The sequence below is a fragment of the Diuraphis noxia genome, unplaced genomic scaffold (genome assembly GCF_037042655.1).
Source record: "Diuraphis noxia isolate RWA-SAM2 unplaced genomic scaffold, SU_Dnox_SAM2 contig0003, whole genome shotgun sequence".
Taxonomy (NCBI): Eukaryota; Metazoa; Arthropoda; class Insecta; order Hemiptera; family Aphididae; genus Diuraphis; species Diuraphis noxia.
This window is the reverse complement of record NW_028301713.1, coordinates 81,653,232-81,677,106: the sequence shown is the minus strand read 5'-3', so window position 1 is coordinate 81,677,106 and position 23,875 is coordinate 81,653,232. Positions and strand designations below refer to the sequence as shown.

The 23,875-nt window shown below is 27.1% G+C and overlaps 1 protein-coding gene across 2 annotated transcripts; it reads left to right on the top strand.

Annotated features, from left to right (window-relative positions):
- LOC107168208 (piwi-like protein Siwi) lies at positions 1-23,875 on the top strand. 2 transcript variants are annotated; one of them, XM_089222083.1, is made up of 18 exons: positions 1-267; positions 8,000-8,338; positions 8,402-8,441; positions 11,524-11,637; positions 12,156-12,367; positions 12,435-12,620; positions 13,682-13,858; positions 15,458-15,613; positions 15,725-15,870; positions 16,710-16,818; positions 16,886-17,175; positions 17,260-17,414; positions 18,177-18,301; positions 18,387-18,555; positions 20,696-20,817; positions 20,911-21,068; positions 23,203-23,368; positions 23,446-23,875. In XM_089222083.1, the coding sequence occupies exons 2-18, from the start codon at positions 8,015-8,017 to the stop codon at positions 23,560-23,562; spliced, it is 2,766 nt and encodes a 921-aa protein (XP_089078209.1). In that variant the 5' UTR covers positions 1-267; positions 8,000-8,014; the 3' UTR covers positions 23,563-23,875. The 2 variants fall into 2 exon arrangements, with proteins under 2 accessions (XP_089078209.1, XP_089078210.1); XM_089222084.1 differs by lacking the exon at positions 1-267 and adding an exon at positions 3,638-3,815.

The window sequence follows — 23,875 nt, the reverse complement described above, 5'->3', positions numbered from 1 at the left end:
GCAGGGCTCAGACTGAGGCGCTCGGTCCATTTTATTTTACGCGTAGCCTTGAAACAGTACACAAGGTCCGTCGTAGAATTATTTTAACAGTATTATATTTTTATAAATAATAACGTTAGTATAATATAAAAGGTCAATCGTGTGTGATAATCGCGTTTATTACACAATAAATTCGCCCTCGCTTAATTAATAATTACTAAGTATATATATCATTAATTGACAAGTAAAAACTAATCATTGTTTTTATATCAACATCAAACAAATAAGGTAAGAGAATTTAATATTATATTGATATAGATAATACTTTAAAATAGTAATAATAATAATAATGTCTGTACGTAATCAAACACGTCATGTGTGTTATTATAATGGCGCCTAAATTCCTGTATGGAATAAATGTCGGCGAAGACGCTCCTCAAGCCTTAAAACATAAAACATTATGTAAAATTGTATGCATGTTTGATTGTTGAATATTTTAGACGCGTATTATTATTATTATTATTATTATTATTATGAATTAATCGTGTAAACATGCTTAAGTTTTTTACCACGTCACAATATTAAATGAACAATTATTATTTATGGACCATGGTCATTAGTGGTTTTTGCTATGAATTAATTTTTACACTATATGACACATTGGATAAAAAGTGAAATTTGATTTTTAATTATATATTATCTGTCATTACAATTATTATTATTATTACCGGTATTATTTCTATTATCTATACATATATATGAATTTCATTCCTTATCTTATAAACAAACGCGAGTAAAATATTTATTCGTCATGATGGTCGATATAATAAACGCGTCGTATTTTTCAAATCAAGTGTATGGCCGAGTTATAATGATGAGTTGATTGCCTACCATATAACCATTATTATAACATAATTATTAAATAAAATTGTGTGCATTTTATTCTATATAAAGTAAAAAATATGAACGGGCGTAATCAACAATATTCAATTCACTAAATTACGCTTTACATTTATTCTATCAATAATACTTTATAATAAGTAAAGAAAATTTCAAATTTTAGACCACCTCATGTTTTTCGTTTAGATTCTCATCTGAACTTAATCGCAGAAAATATGCGTAAGGGACGGCAGTGACGGACAGTTTTTAAGGAGTTTGAATGAGGCAATTTACACGCATAGTTTGTAGACGTGTGAGTAAGGGTCGTTAGGGTGTGTGAGTGTGGACGTGTGTAAAATTGTAAAAGAAATCGCAGGCTTACGCACTCGCATGTACAAGTCGGTTTTGTGAGGACTCTTGTAACGACTCGGACATTTCTTTAGGTTATAATAGATGTACTTTTATTCATTAACACAATAATTGCAAAGTAAAGTGTTATATTCAAAACAGGAAACTTAAATAACTCGATCAGTGAAAATATTCTATGTGTCTAGAAAATATTCGATTTGACTCGTTTATTTTCCAATTCCAAATATTATGCTGCACGAATTATTCCGAGTCCAAATTAATTAATCAGAAAACAAACCAGCACGAAGGGCATATCACGTCTGAATATAGGTCGTTTCGGGGGTCTCTTAAGGCTTAAGGTATAGCGCTACCCCATACTCCTCATAGCCCATGTCATTTCTGTTCCTATACGGATGCTGGTAACCACCAACTACCGACGGAATTGTCGACTACCACGCTCGAGACAAGTGCACATCCCGTGTAGCTGCATTTCCAATAGTTACATATTAACTACTTTTGAATTATTATATCAAAATAATCATGTTCTGACCATCGTTTTCCAAAACTCTTGTCCATTAAGAGTGTGTATACACATCTATATTAATACCCTTTAAATCCGTTGGCTTACACGCTTATTATAGCTTTTTATAATGTTGTATATATTTCCACGAATCCCTTAATTTTACTACTAATAAGTATTGCCCCATCTTCCTATGCATCCCATAATCTACTATTGTTATTTTATTCAATTAACCGTCCCCTTAGTAATGGTGTTCCGCCCAGGTTGTATTTACACTACGCTAGATCGATCAGTATGAATGACAAGAGATTGGTATGTTTTGACTAAAATAATTGTCCGCCATCGATCCGCATAGGGTAATAAGGTAAAAAGGAAACGTGTGCATTTAAAAAGGGGAAAAAAAGTATAATTAATAAATATATATATATAATTATTACTGTGCGTTATAAACACGTTAATATAGTTTTAGCGTTAGGCTTAAATGACACGAATTTTACGAAACATTTGTACTTGTATACATTTTTATATAGAATAAAATTCAATACCTTCATATCAAATTAATATTAAGTATATAGTACTCAGGTACTCTAATATGTAAATTTAGTGATAATTTAGAATATTTAGTGAAATCCGCGGTTGTAGTATTGTTAGATAGTAATGGTACCTACTAATTATATCACTATATATCTATACCATCCCGCTGAAATTCGATCAGAGATTTTTTTTACTATATTATTTAGTTTAAACCTATATTAATGTGTTATTAGAAATATATCAGCAAATATTTTTAATTTTTATATTTAAGGTGGTAACTATTTATTAAGTCTTAAAATGCTAAATGTTATGGTATATTACATTAACTATAGATATTTATTTGTTATTCTGTATTTCTTTTATCATTTGACACTAATACCTATGTGTTTTGAATTTTGACTGTATACTGAAATAATACAAATTTGTATTAAACGTGTATATTTTGATCGTGTTAAACTAATAAATTATTTTTTTTAAATACATAACTAGGGAATGGTCAGTTACAATATTGTTCCCTATTTCGATTTAAGATCGGAATTGGTATTTATATATTTGAAATCGATCTTTTATAATTAATTTTGTTTATTATAATTGAAATATTAGTATTTATTGACGATTCTTCCTGATTATAAAATAGATATTGATGAATTGATTACCTTCACAAAATTGGTATATCGATTCCAAAATAATTATAGGTATTTAAAATTCATTTTATTGGTTCAGACTTCAGATTGTATTCAAATTCAATACACGTTGTGTTGAATTAATAGGTAATTACTTATTATTTATTTAACAATTTACATCCATTTAGTAAGTAATCGAAGTTTAATTGATTAGTTGTTTGTTTTATTTATCGCGATTTCGAATTCTATAGAATCTATTTCATCGGTTCGATTTTAGTTAATTATTACTCACAATAATTGATGGATTTAAAAAATCGAACAGATTATGGATTATATACCATAATATAATGTACCTACTTAATACCTAGTAGTATTATATTATGAATAAATATTATGATATAATGTAATGATTATAAATGTCATCGGAGACAACAAGTAATCAGTTGACCTACTTATTCATAGGAAAAAAAAATGGTTTTATTTAATTTGATTTAAATAACAAAAATGTATAGATAAAAGTATCAATGCAATATTTTTTTTTATTAGACCACAAATATCATCACTGATGATTCATCAGAAATAAATACGAAACCTATGCCGGAGTGAAAACGCTATTTGTAAGCAGAACTTCACTCCTTCAGGACATTATTGAAATTTGAACATAACCTCAAAATACCACTTTTTTACCATCTTCTCTCTTCCCCATTCAGACCACGTCACAAGCACGACCCAGTGTATATTACAGAGTATAGCGATAATTGGTTATCAGTGTTTTAACAATATATTTTCTCGTAAAGTTGTTAAGATTAAAAAATCTGTTAGAATTGTTATCATATTAATTTCTGGCTGCCGTCGACATAACTTTTGTCTTCCATTACAAGTTACAAAGTCGGCGTTGGATATCTGGCTATAATATACTCCATATATTATCTGTGAGTATGCCGTCATACATTGTCAATTTATTAAGTCGTATAAGGATAACATGGAGCGCTTGATTTGTTTTCACATATTCGTATTAATATATCTACATTCTATGTTTTCAATCGCAAATAAGACAAGAAATCGAGTACTCGACGAACATGAATAAATTAAAATAATAATCTATATACAGGTATCGTCGTGGACAGGAATAGATCTTTTATGTAAAAAAGTTGTTGTTTTAAAAAAAACACCAAAAACGTTTTAAATAAAAAAAAGTAGACATGTGAATGTTGCTGTGCTTGTACAGCATATACGTTACAGGTGGTTTATCGTAATAAATGGTATTACATTTTTAAAATTAATTGACCCAACCACCCAACGAATACAATTTTATTGACATTTATAGAATAAAAAACTAAAAAATATGAATACTTCAAATGTCTACAAATAACTCAAAAAGAGTTGAAATGTTTTGAAAATTTTATCAAGCGTAGGAAATGATAAATAAACATATGGTGTAAATTTCAAGTTTCTACAGTTATCCGTTTTTAAATAAAAAAAAATAAGAATATTAGTACAAGAGGATTTGAGTGAACATTCTCAATGTTAATGAAATTTGAAATTCAAATGCTCATAAAAATTTGATTTGATTTTTCAGTAGACACTTTTTATTCAATAAAAGTATATGAAGAATCTTGCATTGAATTTTCAAATCTGGGATTTAAATAGATACAATTCTATGAATTTCTAACTCAAAATAATTTGCACATTTTCGTATTTTTTTTTTTACATATTTTGTCAAAATTTAAATTTTAAATGCTTTTTGTAACTTTGCGATTTGAATACTATATATATATTTCAGATTAGTTTATTTACATTATTCAAATAGTCCTCATTTATTATGTACACTTAACATCAAGTCAAGTAATTTAAAAATTAAATACAAACATAATAATATAATAATAATAATACCTAAAATTATGAATATGAATATGAGTAAATGAAGTTATTATATACAAAGTATCGTAAAGCCAATATACATAGGTATCTAAATACTTATGTAGATAAAATTTAAAATATGTTCTACAAAATAACTTTTTCTTATATTATCTTAAATATCAATGATATACTGGAAATTCGTAGACAAAATAACTTACAAAAATTGTTTTTACTTGCTTTTTTCATTGCAAAATCATCAATAATTTACATTCATTCATGAGTTCTCGAGCGTTCTATATTTAATATTCTAATATTTGATATTCTTTCTTGTCCCATTGAATTTTTTAGGTAGTTTTTTTATTATTTTTAACTTGGAAAATGAACGTTCAGCTGACGCAACAGTGACCGGTAATGATATAAAAATAATACAAGCAGTTAATACATTATCTTTAAAAAGAAAAGCCATATCATTTTCTAAAATATAATTGGCTAAATCTTTTATAGTTTTCATAGTTGACAGTGAATCAATCATAACTTCCTTTAAAGATAACATCTGTCTTGAAAAATCTGAACTTATATCTTTCTCATAGTACATAATAAAGTTAAAAGTAGCCTTGAGAAGGTCATCTTCACTAGACTGTAGAATTACTTGTGGTTGTAAAAAGTTGAATTTATCAACTACTTTCTGTAAACCTAACCTATACAGCGATTATTTAGCTATACTAAAGCTGTATCAATCAACGGCAAATATTCTTTTACTCAGAGGTTTTCTTCAGTCTCCATCTAAATCACCAAAAAATGTTTTGAATATACTTGACGCCCGTTGATCATTGTTCATAGATATTCCCCAACTATTACACAAATGTGTTGTTAAAGTAACCAGTTTTTCATAATTCTCCATCAAATTTTAAATTATCGTAATAGCTAATAGTTAACATTCACAAGCATTATGAAGGTTAGAATCAACTGATTGTAATTTTTTAGATACCACATAAAATTGTCTTAAAATTTGTTCCCATATAGTAAGTATTAGCACAAACTCAAAAGATCCTAACTTCTATTTTAAACCTTTAGCTCTATTAATTTCTTCTTTCTTTTCACTTGTTAACATTATATTTAGATTAGGTTAATTTAGGATTTTCAAACATTTTTGTAATGATACTTTAAAGCAAAAACTGTGTTATGTCAAGATTCCCACCTAGTTATACATACATTTTTTTAAGACTATTTTTGCTACATCATCACCTCGATCATCACCTAGCGCATAAGCGTGTCCAGACCTCATTCACAGGTGATGCACTGCACAACAGTGGCATATCTAGGGGTTGGGGAAACTGCCAATCCTCCCCCCTCAAAAAAAAATAAAAATTTCTGTTTGGGGATATGACCTTGAATTATACACATGATGAAAAACAATGTGCATGACCCGTGGACACGCCTATGACCTAGCGCCAAAGAAGCCCATCTAGGAGCACGTTTACTAAAGAATAAAAATATATCTTGTCTTGAAGAATATAAAAAAAAAATAATAACGTTTTTGATGAACTTTTGGCAACATCGGACAAAACGAGATTAAAATTATGTGCAGCACAATGCACATATGATGCATTTGGAATTATATCAGAAATTCTTTTTTGAACCCCAGTGAAGCTACCACTCATTACTGAAGCGCCATCATATCCTTGATCCCTAAATTTGTTTATATTTAAATTATAATTCTTTAAAATACATATTATTAAATTGACATGATCTTCAGTACCATGCTTACGTAGGGGGTAAAATCCAATAAAAGACTCTTTACAACATAACTTATGTTCTCTATAATCAACTACTACATATCGAATAATAATGCTAACTTGATCAATCTTTGTGGTGTCTTGTGTTGAATCAACTATTATGGAGAAACATGGAGCAGATCTGATTTCTTCACAAATTAAAGTAATTATCAAGTTTATTGATAGTAACTCAATTAGTTCATTTTGAATTTTCCAACTTAGATATTTAATTCGTGTTTATTCAGTGTAAAGAAAGTTATGTAATATTGGATCAAATTCAGCCATGAGTTGTATTGATTGGATAAATTTTCGTTTGTAGAAGTTGATTTTTCTTCATTACCACAAAGGGCTGTATATTATGTAATATATGTAATCACTGAATAAGGTTCATGAAGCTGATGAAAAAAGACATACAAAACATGTATTTTGTACTATTAAATAAATAAAATAATTTATTAAAACTATTAAGTATCTTATTATAATTTTCAATATCATTATTTTTTATATTTTTTTCACAACAGTAACTTTATTATTATATTGGGAAACTACAGTATTCCATAATTTATTTAATATGGGATCATAAGGTACAAAAAATTTAAAATAGAGTTCATTTTCTAAATGTTTTGTCATGACTCTTACAATTTAATACTGAGTACTTACTAACCATTTTAAAATATATAAAGATATATCATATATACCTCATTACAGTTTTTTATTAATGTATTACGATCACCGCGATAGTAGTTAATATTTTCTAATGCATACGGACATGTGGTAATTGTATACATAAAATAAAATAGCTATTAGCAATTTTTTGTTTATTTTTATCCCAGACTTTTAGGTCTGTATATTTTAGAGCTATATAATCAGATAGCTGGGGAGTCTGTTTCGATGTGAAAAACTACTAATTATTTGTATTCCTAGTTTTGATTTTGATTTAACAATATGTAAGGTTTATTGGTTTATACACAAATTGACTAGGAGATGGTGCTACAATTGTTCGTTGACTTTCTATAACAGATGTGAATTTTTTCATTATACCGTGCACTATTGTTTATTTCCAATCCTGTTAAGCTTAGTCCGTGATTAATACTATAAAAAATTCAATAACATTTATAACTATTGTCTCCATAGCAAATCTTGTATTAGAAGACAACAACAATTTTATATTGTTGTTATATTTTATATAATATGTGTGTACTGTGTAGTATATATGTATTAAATATAATATTTGTAAAAACACATATTATTTAAATTAAATGAACATAATGTTGAATTCAATTCAATAATAAATTCATCTCTATGAACGTTTGTTTTGAATAAATGTTTATCATGTTAATTAGAATAAAATATTTGAATATTTTGAATAATATAATTCTAATTTACCTAAATGAATTATTAAATGTTAAGAAAAGAATCTTTAATTATCTTCAGAATTGTATTACATTTTTATGTTATGAAAATGTTATGTTTATAAATAGTTTAAAAGATTATCTATGGATCCTAATCCACCAAGGCATCCTAGAGGCCGGGCTCGTGGGCAATCACAAGTACCACCCCCTAATCAAGGACAATCTCGAGGACCTCGTCTTAATCGAGGACAACCACAAGCACCTCCCCCTCATCAAGGACTATCTCAAGGAGCTCCTCGTAATCGAGGACAACCACAAAGAACTCCCTCTTATCAAGGACAACCACGAGTAGCTCCCTTTAATCAAGGACAGCCACAACAATTTCAAACAACGCAGGCACCGCCATCAACGCCACGGCCAAATATACCAAACCAATTCAATCCACGACAACAATTTAGATCACAAAATGTAAGAAATATATTTCTGAATTTAATATAATTTTAAAATATTTATTTATTTTCTTTAATCAAGGTTGAACAAGTTACGAGTGGAATAGAAAAATTGAAAACAGGTACAGCTTACTTAAATAATATTTATTATATTTAAAAATTTAAAATCTTAAATGTTTTAGCTATACAGGGTGATTATTTTATCAAATAAAACTCATTATTTAAAAATTGTAGATTTACACTCTTCTTGAAATGTTTATTTTTTTTATATTTTTCACCCTTATATTTATTAGATAAACCACTATCAACTTTTGATTTTCAAATGGTAACCTATACTTAAAATTTCATAAATTAATAAAGCTATTTTTTTATTAATTATTACGTTAAAATTTCGAATTTAGCGCTAGTATTTTATGAGTTGTAGGTATTTAAAGTTTAGATTGGCAGAGTGGAGTGGTACGGGGTGACCCCACAAAATGTTTGTCCACTACTCCGCTTGTCTAAACTTAAAATACTTATAACTCATAAACTAATCATCCTAAATTCAATTTTTATGTATCAAAATATTTAGAAAAATATTCTGCTTTAAAATATGAAATTAAAAAACTATGTTGCCATTCAAAAAAGTAAAAAATGATAAAATGATAAAAAATAGGAGGATAAAAAATATAATTTTTTAATAAAACCGTTGGATTTTAACAACTTGAAACTATGTAAAAATATATTTTGAAAAAAGTCAATACTTTTTTAAATAATGAGTGTTGTTTGATAAAAGAATCACCTTATATAATCACAAAAAAATGACATTTAATTAAGTTAACATTAATTAATTTTGGTTAACTTGAAGTTCCATACCAAAAAAACTTGTGAATAATTTACAAATATTAAAATTGTTAAATACACATTATTTGACTAATGCTTTAAGTTAGTTAGTTAATAGCATATTAATATCATCATAATATTGTAATTTGAAGTGCTTAATTATTGTTTCCAAAAAGTAAGTTGTCTCAAACCATTTTTTTTATATATTTTTATCAACCACAATTTAAAATGTTCAGTTTTTATCTAAGGTTTTTATTTTCATTATATTATGCTAATGGTTTTACTTTGTATTTTTTTCTATCTATCAATCAAAAATAGCCATAATAATTTTTTGTACCAGCCATATTTGCTCATAACTAATGAATAACTTTGTTTTTTGCCTAATTAATAGTTAAAAATAAATTCTTTTTAAGGCGACTATTTGAAAATTAAGCCTATTCTTCCACATTAAACTTATCATCTGGTGAATAATTTCTGATGAGTTTAAGTAAAATTCATGCCAAACTTTTATGTCCACTACAGCACTCCTTTTGAAGGTTTGAAATATCATATTATATGTACTCAATTTATTTTCAAGTTAATGATTAATGGTTACTGATTATGTTACTCTAACAGACTTCTAGAGTATATTGTATTTATTAAATAATTTTAAATGTTTCAAAACAACTGTTCAAAATATATTGTACAATGTAAAATATCTATTCATGTTGCCACACAGTCATAAACAAACTTTAAAGTAGTGGTGATACTACTATACCAACCAAAAATAGATAGGATATTTAATTTCTTATGCCACAATAATCTAATGCCAAAACGTTGTCTCACAATACATGGGGCTCAGAAAAGAACAGCCTTCTCACCATACACAAATCGCTCATCTTACCCAAAATCGACTATAGTTCATTAATCTACTACTCAGCCAACTCTAACATCTTGTGCACTATTGAGCCTATTCATAATGAAGGAATCAGACTTTCCATAGGAGATTTCCGTACCAGTCCAGTTCCCAGTATTATTTATATCGCAGGCGAGCCTCCTCAACAGTTTTGAAGAAATAAAAAAATCTTAAGAAAAAAAACCTTGAACAGCACATAGCATCGCCAATATTCACCTATTCACCTCTTCACATAGCAACAGAACATCATTGAACCGTGAAAAAATCATAGATACATATTTCAAACTGCCTCATAAACACAGACACCATTTCTTCGTTTATAGCAACCCCCTTCTGGAAATGGTCCCCTAAAATTGACACGTTGCTTCTTTGTTCCAAAAAAAAATAGCACTCCACATGCAACAATCACAGCAATCCTCAATGAAATTTTACACACCAAATCCAAAAATTTCAAACAAATTTATACTGATGCTTCCAAAATCAGTGTTAGAGTAAGATTTGCTTACTGCTCAAGCCGTACTTCAAAATGATTCAAACTACTCCCTGCTCATCTTCACAGCAGAAATTCAAACCATCAAAGAATCATTATTATTTACAAAGTCAACGTCCGCAATAACAGTCTAATAACCAGCGACTCCCTAAGCGCCCTTCTAGCCAAGGAAGCACCTAACACCAAAACAATTTAAAATCAATTAAAAAGAATGTTACCAAATGGAATTCTCAGCCTAATATCTCTAGACGTTTCGAAACCATCAAACACAAGAACAAGAATCGATCATACCAACCTCACCCACGTACATTTCATAAAACATGAAGAACATCCTTTCTGTAATCAATGCAATGAACTGCTCTCAATCAAACACATAGTCCTAGATTGCCCGCTTTATGTCAACGCAAGAAACATCCTTAACCAAACTTCTTCAATGGAGGAAGCACTTGGAGAACATAACACCCACCTGATCCATAGCTTCTTCAAATCCATTGGCATCGACACACAAATATAAATATTAAGCTGCACATACGCTTACCAAAAATAATGTATATATATATATATATATATATATAATATTGTATCACATTATCTGTAATCATGTAACATACAATCATAACAAAAGTATCCATTAATAATATTGTATCTACAACGGTAACCTAATTACCTAGCTGTTGCCATCTTATTCTCAATAAAAAAAATAATAATAATAATCTAATGCATTATACTAATATTTAAATAATAACCTAATTTTAATGAATAATTTATACCTGACCCAAACATCATCTATTCTTATAAGCAAAAATTTACTCTGTCCAATATCAGAAGAAATCTCTGTAGTAGTGTAGTGTCTAATTTTTTGTCAAATGCATTGTCTCCATGCATGATAGGGGGCGAAAAAATGTATTTGTTTTATTGATCAAAATATAATATGTTCCTTAATTTTAAATGTAAATTATTTATTCATGAATTAATATATTATTGTCTTTCATTTTAGAAGATGCACTAATTCCAATTGGAAGAGGAGCAATTCGTGGTCGTCAAACTTTAGAAAGTACATATTATAGGATAGAGAGACCAGCATCATCAACATCCAGTACTGGAAAACAAGGTATAGTGAATGTTAAACAGTAAAATATTAAAGAACTTTATTTTAAAGAGTTTTAAGTATTAATATTTATTATCTGACCATGTAAAAAATGTAATTGGAACTCTAATATAGTATTACACTATAGTATATAATATAGTCGATTTTAGATAAAAAAAATTGTTGGATGATTATATTTTTTTACTTTTGGATAATTTATGAATTATAACATCACATTTTTTTAACCTTTTATTGGACTTTACAGAAATTAGACAACAAACTTTCTTTTAAATGGCATTCATTATTGGTTTTTGATAGCTAGTTAAGTTCTTTACATTTAGACTATCAGCTGATCAGTACCATCACGGAATGGCCCCTACTATTAGTAATTTATAAAAAAAAACATACATCTAGTGCTGTATGAAACTATATTCATTTTGGTATTAAGAATAGTAAACTTAAGCTTAAAAGAGAAATTTTATAACACTTAAGACCTTTTTTTAAATCTAATAAGTTTTGTTTTTTGTTATATTTTTCTATAGGGGCAGGAGGACAACCTATTGAATTGATATCAAATTATTTTCCAATAAAAACTTATACTGATTGGAGTTTATACCAGTATCGAGTTGACTTTAACCCAATACAGGACAGGATAAACATCCAAAGAGGGCTATTGAGCGTGCACAAAGATGTTTTAGGAGCATACATTTTTGATGGATCAATGTTGTTTAGTAGCAAAAAATATCAACAAGACGTAACTTCTTTTAATTTTTTAGTTAATTTATATTTTAAAAATAATAACAATTACATTTTTACTTTAGCCTATTGAGCTGACATCAAAAAAACATGCTAATGATGAAATGGTAATAATTACTATAAAATTTACTTCAGTCATTGAAAAGGGCGATCACACTTCTGTCCAAGTGTTTAATTTATTGTTGCGTAAATGCCTTGCACACTTAGAACTATCACTGGTTGGAAGAAATTTCTACGATGCAAAAGCTGCAGTAAATACTTATATGAATATATTATATAATAAAGAATGATTCTAATATCTTTATTGGAATCGCTACCATTTGAATCAACTATTTTTAGCTCATATAAAATACTTACAAATCAAATAAAATAAATTTATGATTATTAAATAAATGTGATTAAAAAAAGAAACTTAAACTGAAATAATTATGCTACTTTACAATTTAAAATTTTTAATTTTCTCACTGAAATCAAAACAAAAAAAAATTCTAAAAATATTGATATGCAAATATTTAATGCTGTAAAATTGTTTTTATTGATGGACTTTAAAAATTAAATGAACTGAGTGAAGTGGGGAAAATGGGGAAATACTCTGATGTCCATTACATGCTATTTTAATTTGCTTAATTTATAAAAAAAAACGGAAAAATTAACTTTGTTGTTTAGAAGGTTTGAAGTGTACATATTTCAAATTGTAGAGTAGTCACTATAATTGTAATAAATGTCAAATTTTAATTTAATAATAAACCATCAAAAATTGTACTGAGAGATAGAAAATGGAACATAATTTAAAAATTAAATTAAATGTCTGTCTTTCATAAATGTGTTAAAATAATTGTTGGTTAAACAATGAGTAACTCGGTTTACTGTATAATTATGGAGTATTGACAATGATTACCAGGGCTCAGATTTTATAGCATTTGCTAATTATTATAGGATAGAGATAAAAATAGCAGAGTGGGCTATAAATTTGTTTTATGCACCAAGGACTCCAAATATGAAATTTTATAAAGCTATTTTGGATATTTGAAGTATTTTAGGTTTTTAGTGCTATTTTTTCAAGTTTTGGTGTTATTTTTTGCTAATTTACATAATATAACGTTTTATTATGTATTTTCATAAATCTAGTTTTTGCTATTTTTCGTGTTTTTAGAATTTCATTTAGTTTTAGTGCTATAAAATTTGAGCCCTGATGATTACAATGAGGTTATCCATTGATGGATACTAACTAAATACTAAATACTTGTTTTATTTTTTCCATTCTTTAAATTTACATTGTATTTTGATTTTGATTTTTTTGTGTTTATTATAGATCGATATTCCAAAATATAATCTTCAACTTTGGCCTGGATATGAAACTACAATTGGAATGTATGATAGTGGACTATTATTGCGGGCTGAAATTTCAACCAAAATCATGAGGGAAGATACTGTGTTAGATTTTTTAACAGAATGTGCAAGTGAAAGACAGACAAACCCTAATTGGATGGTCAGTAATTGTTATGATAAAATATTTATAATTGTTATCAAAAACTTCCTTATTATCTTCCGTTAATATTCAAGGTCATAGGAGAAGATGCAAAGAATACTATTTAATATTTATAGTATTTATTTATATTATTTATCTCTCCTACTCGTGATCTTAATTTTAAAAATTAAAAAAATATAAAAATTAATCATTACTTTTAATTATTATGTTATCTAAAATAAAGTAGGTATTAGGTAATCAATGTTTGATAGTTTGATTCTTAAAAATATAGTTTATTATATTATATATTAGTTTATATTTATTACTATACTAATCTCTTGTCTCAATTCATCTTAAATCATAAACAATGGATGGAGTGAAGTGTGTATTGCTCGTATGCCAAACTGTATTCAACATAGTCTCCCACCAACCATTAAATTTCAGAAAACAATACGTCATAACTTTGCATGTGTCGCGTCAATAATCACTATACAAAATAACTAATAAGTGAGGGGTTATGTTAGCTATAGTAAATTAACAAAGTAGCTCCACCAATTATTATTATGACAAATTTAATACATTTTTTTATTGGGATCTATCACAAAACTAAATGATAAAGCTGTACCAGTCATGTAATACATCTGTATGATTTATGTACTTCAATAGTCAAAAAATGTCATTTCTAAAATAATTTTATATATTTTTTAACTCAAGTTTAAAAAAGTAAGCAAAGGGCAGTTTTTTCAACACAATATAATGGTGTCAAAAAAAAAAAAAAAAATTAATTATTTAGAGCTAAAACTATTTTTATACAATATATTATATTATTATACTTTAATTCACTATAATTTTAAAATCTGATTGTTCATTAAAATACTGAACTTTTGATTAGTATACCAAAATAAATTCCATGTAAACCTAATTAATAAGCATAGATCCTATAATAAACATTACTGTTTACAGTTTACATTATAATAATACAAATCATTAAAATACCTATATCTAAAAATTGATCATGACGTAGATCTTATTGCAATGCTAAAATTAGTATTTTTAATAGTTTTTATAATTATTATTAGTAAATTTTATAGTTATTAATCATTTTGATTTATGATCGATTAAAATTTAAGAAGTGTTAAATGTGGGAATAGTGAATACCTTTGAACATCAATGTGTTACTTAAGCAAAATCTATTATGTTTAATTCTTACTCAGAACATTTAAATTTAAACTTGATAAATCTATTTATTCAAGGATGAAAAATATTTTTAGGTATAGGTACCATAGTTATGGATATATATTTTACAATTAATTATTAAAACGATTATTTATTTATTTATTTATTTATTTAATCAACAACAACAACAATAATAAAATTACAACAATTTTCGGTATGATACAATTTGTGTTGATACCTAATAATTTGTACTATGTTTTTGTGTAATTGCTATTTGGTAATTATAAAATAAAAAATACTTAATTGACATGATTAATTATTTATTTTATGTGGCATACTCAGCATTTATATTTTATTATGTTACACGTATACTGTTTATATTAACAATAATCATAAGTATCATTTTACGATCGGAGGGGACTGTAATATAATATTCTTTTTCAGGATAAATTTAAAATTGGTGTAATAGGAAGTATAGTTCTAACCAAATATAATAATCAGACCTATAGAATTGATGATGTTGATGAGAATTGTGATACCCAATCAACATTTCTCTTGAATGATGGATCAAGCATATCATATGTAGACTATTATAGAAAAGTATGTTATTTATGAATTTGCATAGTTATTTTTAACTGATTTTAATTTCACCTAACTTTAGTTTTCTATATTTAAGCATTAAACTAAGACTTTAAGTATTTTTTTTTTTAGAAACATGGAATAAACCTTAGTGGTATTCTTCAACCAATGTTAGTTTCAAAGAAAAAAAAATCTTTTAAAATTCAAGCTGATGAATCCGAGTGGGTGTACTTAGTTCCTGAATTATGTACTATGACTGGATTGACTACTAAGATGAGGTAATCAGATTTATAAGATAAAGTACCTACAAACAATTTACACAAAACAATATTAAATTGTGTAGGTATTCAATAAACAAAATTAGTGGCGCTGATGCCATCTGAAACACTTATGAAAATTTTTTGTATAGTAGTATACATACCACCTAACCCAACTACCGGGGTTCATTTAACTTCATAAATCCCAGCAACGACCAACTCCATTTTAAATTACTTAGACATATATTCACAGCAAACCTAGGCTCAGAAGCTCTGAACAATAAGATGATTGCTCTCAAAAAATAAATATAGTATATAACAGAAGTACTCATCTCAGTTTAGTTATGTATTAACTATGGCTTCAATAACAATTTTTAGCATCTGTACTCTTTTATGGTAGAAAAATAATTAATTTTTAACTTGGTGATCTCTGGGGCCAGAGTAGCGCAGTGGTCACGCAAGTGATTGGAAGTCAAATAGCAAAGTGCAAAAAAAAAATGTGTGATTTTATGCGATCACCAATTTCTCGCGCTATCTTCCAATTGTGTCATAAGGTTCTTATTGAAGTTCAAATTTTGACGATATATTCACGGTCATTATACAATTTATCTTCGAATAATTTTAATAATTTTATTTTTATTCTTCAGTTTTAACTATAGAAACTTAAAACATTCTGATTTCTTACACACAATGAGATTTTTAAAATATTTAGACAAATATTAAGCTAATTATAAGTATATTTTCTATAAATGTTGATAAACATGTTAATGCTCCATCAAAAAGCATAAAAATATAATATTACTTATAGCATAATGATTTATTTTTACTTTCGTCTAATATAAGCCGTCTTTCAATTACAGAGATAATCGTTATCTCATGACTGATTTAGCAATTTATACAAGATTTGGTCCCACCGAAAGAATTGGCAGATATAATAAATTTATGGATCGGATTCTTACTACACCCAAGGTAAATATTTTATTGAAATATTGATGAGCAATCAAATATTTACTTTAATTTTTTCTGTATATTCAAGTCTGCAGAATCACTAACACAATGGAATTTAACATTAAGTAATAAACTCGTTACAATACCTGGCCGTGTATTGCCACAAGAAGTACTTCAAGTAAATGAGCGAAAATTTGCAACTGGTATTGATGCTAATTGGACAACACAACTACGTTCATCTTCCATGTTTACTTGTGCTGAAATAAAGCGTTGGGCAGTACTATGTCCAGGAGGAAATAGTAATCAACTTAGACAATTTATCCAGACTTTACTAAAAGTTTCAAGAAACATGTCATTTAATTTACCGCCACCAGAAATGTTAGTATTGGTTATTTATTATTTAATACATTTTATAACTTGAATGAATTACAAAATATATTCTATATATATATTTATTTTTAGAGTTGAACTACCAAATACAAATATAAGAACATATCTAACTACAATAGATAAATTAATGAATCAAATGAATCCATCATTTATTTTATGCGTAATGACAACAAATCGTGCAGATAACTACAGTGCCATTAAGAAACATTTATGTATTGATAGACCAGGTAACCAAGTTCTGAGATTGAAACTAAGGTTTTGAGATTAATTTTAATCTAATACGAGTTTGGTGTCAGGCTCTGACACTTGAGTAATTTTGAGTTAGGTTAGATGAAGTCAGCTTTAGGTCCTACCCTGTCTGATATCAGAGATGATTAGGTACAATGTGAGTTCTCACATTTAACCATATTCATTGGCTTGTATCTTTTGTGTTTAATCTAAGACTATAAGATGTCTGGCATAAAACGCACTTTGGTGGATCTGGCTGATCATGATATGGTTGGACAGAATATGCAGCCAATCCACAAAAAAAACACATGATCCAAATTCTATCAAAATATTTCTAAAATTAATAAAAATAAATGTAATTATTAGTAGTAAATTGATTAAATCTTTCAACTTAATCTTTAATCTCAGCGTATTCCCCTCATATCTGTAACTTAAACTTAGGTCTTGATTTTATATAAAATGTAAAGTTTAAAATATTTTCACTAATAAACAAAATGTTTTCTTTATATACACAACATTAATTAAATTCTCAGATTAAAAAAATATTATACTCTACCAAAATTGATTTTTTGTACCCGATATTATAGGACATTTTAATCTTAGCATTAAAGTGTTGAATAAAGGTAATCAATGATAATTATATTTTGAGTATAGAGTTCTGTCACCATTTTGGGTAATTCAGAGCTCTAGTTATAAAATACATAAATATGATTAAATTGTATTAAACTCAATTCAAATACCTCGATTTTTTTTTTTTATAGTTCCATCTCAAATAGTGTTGTTAAGACAAATGAATAATAACAATATGTCGGTGTGTACTAAAATTGCCATACAAATTAATTGCAAGCTAGGTGGAGCACCATGGCGTGTTATTATCCCTGAAAAGGTATGACTTATTGTAAACTCTATATATTTTATATATTGTAAATTTAATATATTAAGAGAAATCATTTTATCATGTCTTTTATCAGAATATGATGATAGTTGGATTTGACGTCTGCCATGACAGTCAAAATAAAAATAAATCTTATGGTGCATTAATAGCCACAATGAATGACAGCCACACTTCTTACTTCAGTTGTGTTCAACCACATGAGAGGGGACAGGAAATTTCAAGCTACTTTGCACTAAGTATTGCTAGTAAGTATATAATTTTATTATTTATTTTGAAATTAATAGAAGAGATTATGCAATTAAAAGTATTTATGGTCCAAGTCTATTGAACCACCTAGTGGCATATTTATGGGAGAGGTATGAGAGGATATATAATTCACAGAGGAATTAGAAAAAAAGTAAAAACTATACATACATTCTTGCCAACACTTGGCTTTAAAATTTTAAATGGATAACAGTCAGCTATTATCACAATTGAAAAATTAAAAATTGCGACTTCTGATGTAAATATTAACCATCTAAAACTTATACCTACTTAATATAAACACAGAATGAATTTAAATTGTTAATAATTATTATTTTTATAAATTGCATAATAATAAGGTCTGATCCAGAGTCTGGAATTTGTATGTCTTAAACCTCAAAAAAAGCTTTTTTGTCCTAAAAATTCTAAATAGTGCACTCAAAATATCAGTTTAAAAATTTAAAAAAAAATAGATAATAATTAGGGGTGGATCGATACTAGAACCGATACCAGATATTGGCGGTTATCAGTTTTTTCTTGAAACTGATACCAAAAAAAGGAACCTATCGAACTACATAGAATATCAAAATTTATTTCTGTATAGGTACATTGAAAATATTAAATATTTAAATTAGACAATGTGTATAATCTAACCTAACCTATTTTGGCTGATAATGTATCTTAATATTATCTTATTCCCAGGAATATTAGGTTGTACATAGTGTAACATGAATTTTGTTGTGAAGATTAACTCTAATAAGTTTAATTAGTTCATTCAGCCCTTTTAAATTGACCAATAAATAAATAAAATTTCTAGAAATTTATTCAATCTTGTATACCTACTGTTAATGTTAATTGAAATTTTTTAGAATTTTGATACCAAGAAACATGTCAAATTTAATTTATTTTTATTGTTTTTTGTTATTTTAATGCTCTAAAATGTGAAAAAAGCAGGTAAGTCGTGGATGTTGCTCGGGTGTACAGAATGTTACAAGTGGGTTACTGTAATGGATGGGATCATGGAATTAAATTTGAATCCAATGATATTAAATCATTGTTTAGGAAAAACGATTCTGATTATTATTACTTATTATAAATATGGTAGTTTGTAAGTTAAATTAATATTATTTGCATGATGTCCTGAAATTATCAGCGATAATGGAAAAAATAAATATTATATGTATACTTTTGTGATTTTAACGTGTGTTGTCAAAATTCAAACATTGAATGTTTATAAAAAAATTTGTGACTATGAATTTATTTTATTTTTCAACCACTATTGTAACAATATGTCAGGAAACTTATATTAAATTTTCAAGCTTTTCTACCACCAAATAAATTTTTATCGATATTAATTTAAAAAAAACTAATAATGATTGAAATTGCATATGCTTATAAATAGTTGAACTTAGGTCAACATTTTTTGAAAATTGCATGTTGGATAGAGTATACTTATATAAACATTTGGTGAAAATTTCATATATCTATGGTCAATTGGTTTAAAGTTACATAAAAAACCAAAATCGATTTTGTCGAAGAGTGATAGTGCATAAAATTTCCTGTTTTTCCCTTAATTTTTAGTTTGTGTATCCCGATTATTTAAAAAAATAATATATCATAATAGAACATATTTTACTTCCCCCCCCCCCCCCAAAGTACCAACTAGATTCACATTCTGTTAGAACGAGGTACTGAAGTCGAAAATTTAAGCACTTTTACTGCCCCAAAACGTGATGACTAACACAAAAAAAAAATTGAATCAATTATAAATAAAAAACACACATGGTAAAATCTATACATTTCTCGCTCTGCTCAGAATCTAAAAATTAATTCAATGAATGCTCAAGCTCTGGTTCACCCATATTCTCTGTGGTGCCATATGTAAACAATAGTGTATAGCATTTAGTTCATTAAATAAAAACACTAATTAATTTAGAAATATATTGCACTATTGATAATGTAACAACAATCTCTTGAATTTTAACGTAAACTATACCCCTTTTAAAATTTAATATACGCATCAGTAGAATATTTTTTACTTTTTATAATTGTTTGACCTATGTAGAATAACTTCATTTACATGACTAATTGATTCTTAAATGTATAGGTGCTTATTATTTGAATATATATATGTTTTTTTAGAGGCTCTAAGCAAATATAAACACAAAAATAACAAACTCCCTAATAGCATCATTATATACAGAGATGGTGTGGGCGATGGACAATTATCATATATCCATCGAACTGAAGTTGAAATGATAAAGGTTTGTATCTACATTATGTCATTTTTAAATAAATATATACCTACATATAATAATGTTTGTGATTAAATTTAATATAAATAATTTTATTTACAGCAAAGTTGTAAAGATTTCTATGGAGAGAAAAAAGTTGGCATGGCATTTATTATCGTTAAAAAACGAATCAATTCAAGATTTTTTTGTAACATACCAGGAAATTATCAAAATCCACCACCTGGGACAGTGATTGATAATACTGTCACTGATCCAACTATGTAAGTATATAATCATATTTAACAGTAATTCATAACAATATTTAATTTTAAATTTAACAAGTATTTCAAATTAATTTTTAGTTAAATTCATAAAATTAGCTGAAGGTTTCAAATATATTATAAGTTCTTCATAAGTTGTTCTATATTATTCTGAAAATCGGATAGTTTAAATAAAAAATGAGCTTTGTTCTTCTAGGAATTTGTATTTTGTTGCAATTAAAAAAAATATTAAACATAAAGGAGAAGCCTGAGGAAAAGCACATGGGTTAATAACCTGAAAAATTACTCAGTATCCTATACACATCCTAATGTTTGATTACTCATAGGGAACATAAACAATTTGTAATATTATAGGGAAATTTGTTAAATAGGATTTTCGTATATTCACAATGAAGGTAAATGGTTATGGTTCTTAAAAATAATTAACAAACAGAAAATCTCGCCAAATATATGTATCACTGTAATATTGAATAAATTAAAAATACTAATAACTCACTTAAAAATTGAATTATCGTAGAAAATTAACACATATAATTTGGTTACCATAAAGTTCCTAAGATACACTCTAATTTTTAAGCTAACATAGCTACACTACATCTGCTGAGCATCAATTTGCTATGTTACGCACTTGTAATATGGAGACAACAAAATATGCAAGTGTAATGTACTCTTAATAATAATCCATAATATAGATTTTACTGTCCACAAGGTTAATTATTTGATTGTTATTGATATTACTTATCATTCAGTTTCTAAAATATATCTAGTTTATTGTTCTGCAAATTACGATTCTTGCTATGAAAAGAAATCGGGGAAGAAATTAATAGATACTTACTAGAAAAAAATCGTTTAGTTGTGTTGTTTGCAGTGTTGGGTAGTCACGTAACGAAAGTAACGCATTACGTAATTTCATTAGAATTATTTCCAAGTATCAAAAATGTAATGGAAATTACTTTTGATAAGTAATTTCTATTGAATAACGCCTTAGTTTTGAATTATTAAGTACCTGCCTTTTGCGAATTGAAAAAAAAAATATGTTTATAATGCTGGTATTATTATGTTTACCAATCTAGTATAGTAATATACAATATAATATATTTCTTATAGCTCTTTATACAGCTGATCTCACAATCTTGAATTCAATTACATTAGTAAAGAATATTTTTATTAAATACAACACAGCTTTACCATCCAGTGCTTTGTAGAGCAATTATTTAGTGTTTCAGGGGACATTTGTTCTAAACAAAGGCCGCGTATGAGTGACAAAAACTTTGATGATACATTATAGTCTAAAGTTGATAATAAACATAAATTAATATAAAATAATAAAATTATATTATATTGATTTCTTTTTCAAATTATATCTATTTACATACCATAGGTAATTTATTTCTAGTAACATTATTGCCAGGCACAATGATATTATTAAGAAATATTAAAAAAAATATTAATTTTTTTTTTGTTACGAGAAAGTAATGAGTTACTTTTCAATTTAAAAAGTAAAGTAATTTCATTACAATTTTATTAGTGTAACGAATAAAGTAACTTTATTACATTTCTCTCCAAGTAACGAGTAAAGTAGGTGACTTATTACTTTTTAAAAGTAATTTACCCAAAACTGGCTGTTTGATGTTTGTGTATTGTTGTTGATTTGTAACAGGTTACAACTATGGAGTTAGGTAGAGCAATCCGCAACTCCATTAACTAGTTAATAGACGGATTTTTTGGTGACCCAATTCATCCCTGACTGATACTACTGTCATTATGTACAATTAAGTATTTTACTGGTATTATTACTAACAAATTTAAAAGTTCTAAGTTCAATTTGCACAAAATCATAATAAAAAAAAAACTTAGATTATGACTACGTCATAACAGCAACAAGGTCGGCGCTACTTTATGCGAGGCCTTGGGCAAAATTTATTCAAACAATAATCATAGTCACCTATAGGCTATAGCCTATAAGATTAAAAAGATTTCAAGGTAAATTTTAAACGCTAAGCCCATGAAAAATGCCCTAATTTCAATCCCCCCCTCCCACCACTAAACACCAACCATGTACATCAAATGTAATTATGTTCCTATCAACACTTTTTTTAATTTAAAAATGGAATAACAATTTAATGTATTACAGGTATGATTTCTACTTGGTTTCTCAACATGTAACAAAGGGTACAGTTACACCGACTCACTACAATGTTATTATTGATACTCTCAGTGAAACTACTGTTGCTACTATAACACCCGCAATTTTGCAAAAACTTACCTATAAGTTGACTCATATGTATTACAATTGGTCGGTAAGTATTAATTGTTTAAGAGATAAGCATAAAAATAAATATGTATTTTTATAATTTTAATGCACATTTTTGTATAGGGTACCGTAAGAGTTCCTGCTCCATGTCAACTGGCACACAAATTAGCATTTTTGACTGGACAATCACTTAAAAACCCTGCAAATTCTAGTTTAGAAGATTTACTCTACTTTTTATAAGATTTTTCACTGATCACTTAAACCATATAGGTATATTTAGATTTTAATACACAGTGGTTTTTTTTTTCATTTTTCTTTAGACTCTTTTCGAGTGCCATATAATAAATTAATAAATGGACTTAAAATATTATCTAGATGGTAAAATAAAAATAAAATTGTAATAGTATATAACTTAATAGTTACTATCAAGGTTATTATTAAATACTTAAAATCATTTTTTTTTTATATACACCTAATATGTAGGTTTTTTTAACAAAAGGGTTCATTATTTGTACTTTTATTTTTGAATAAATACATTTTGTCGTACAAATAA

Excerpts from the sequence above, each read along its gene's own strand:
- LOC107168208 (XM_089222083.1), top strand. The coding sequence starts at position 8,015 with ATGGATCCTAATCCACCAAGGCATCCTAGAGGCCGGGCTCGTGGGCAA. Across the intron at positions 12,368-12,434 it reads GCAAAAAATATCAACAAGAC|CCTATTGAGCTGACATCAAA; the intron begins GTAACTTCTTTT and ends TTTTTACTTTAG. Across the intron at positions 23,369-23,445 it reads ATATGTATTACAATTGGTCG|GGTACCGTAAGAGTTCCTGC; the intron begins GTAAGTATTAAT and ends ATTTTTGTATAG.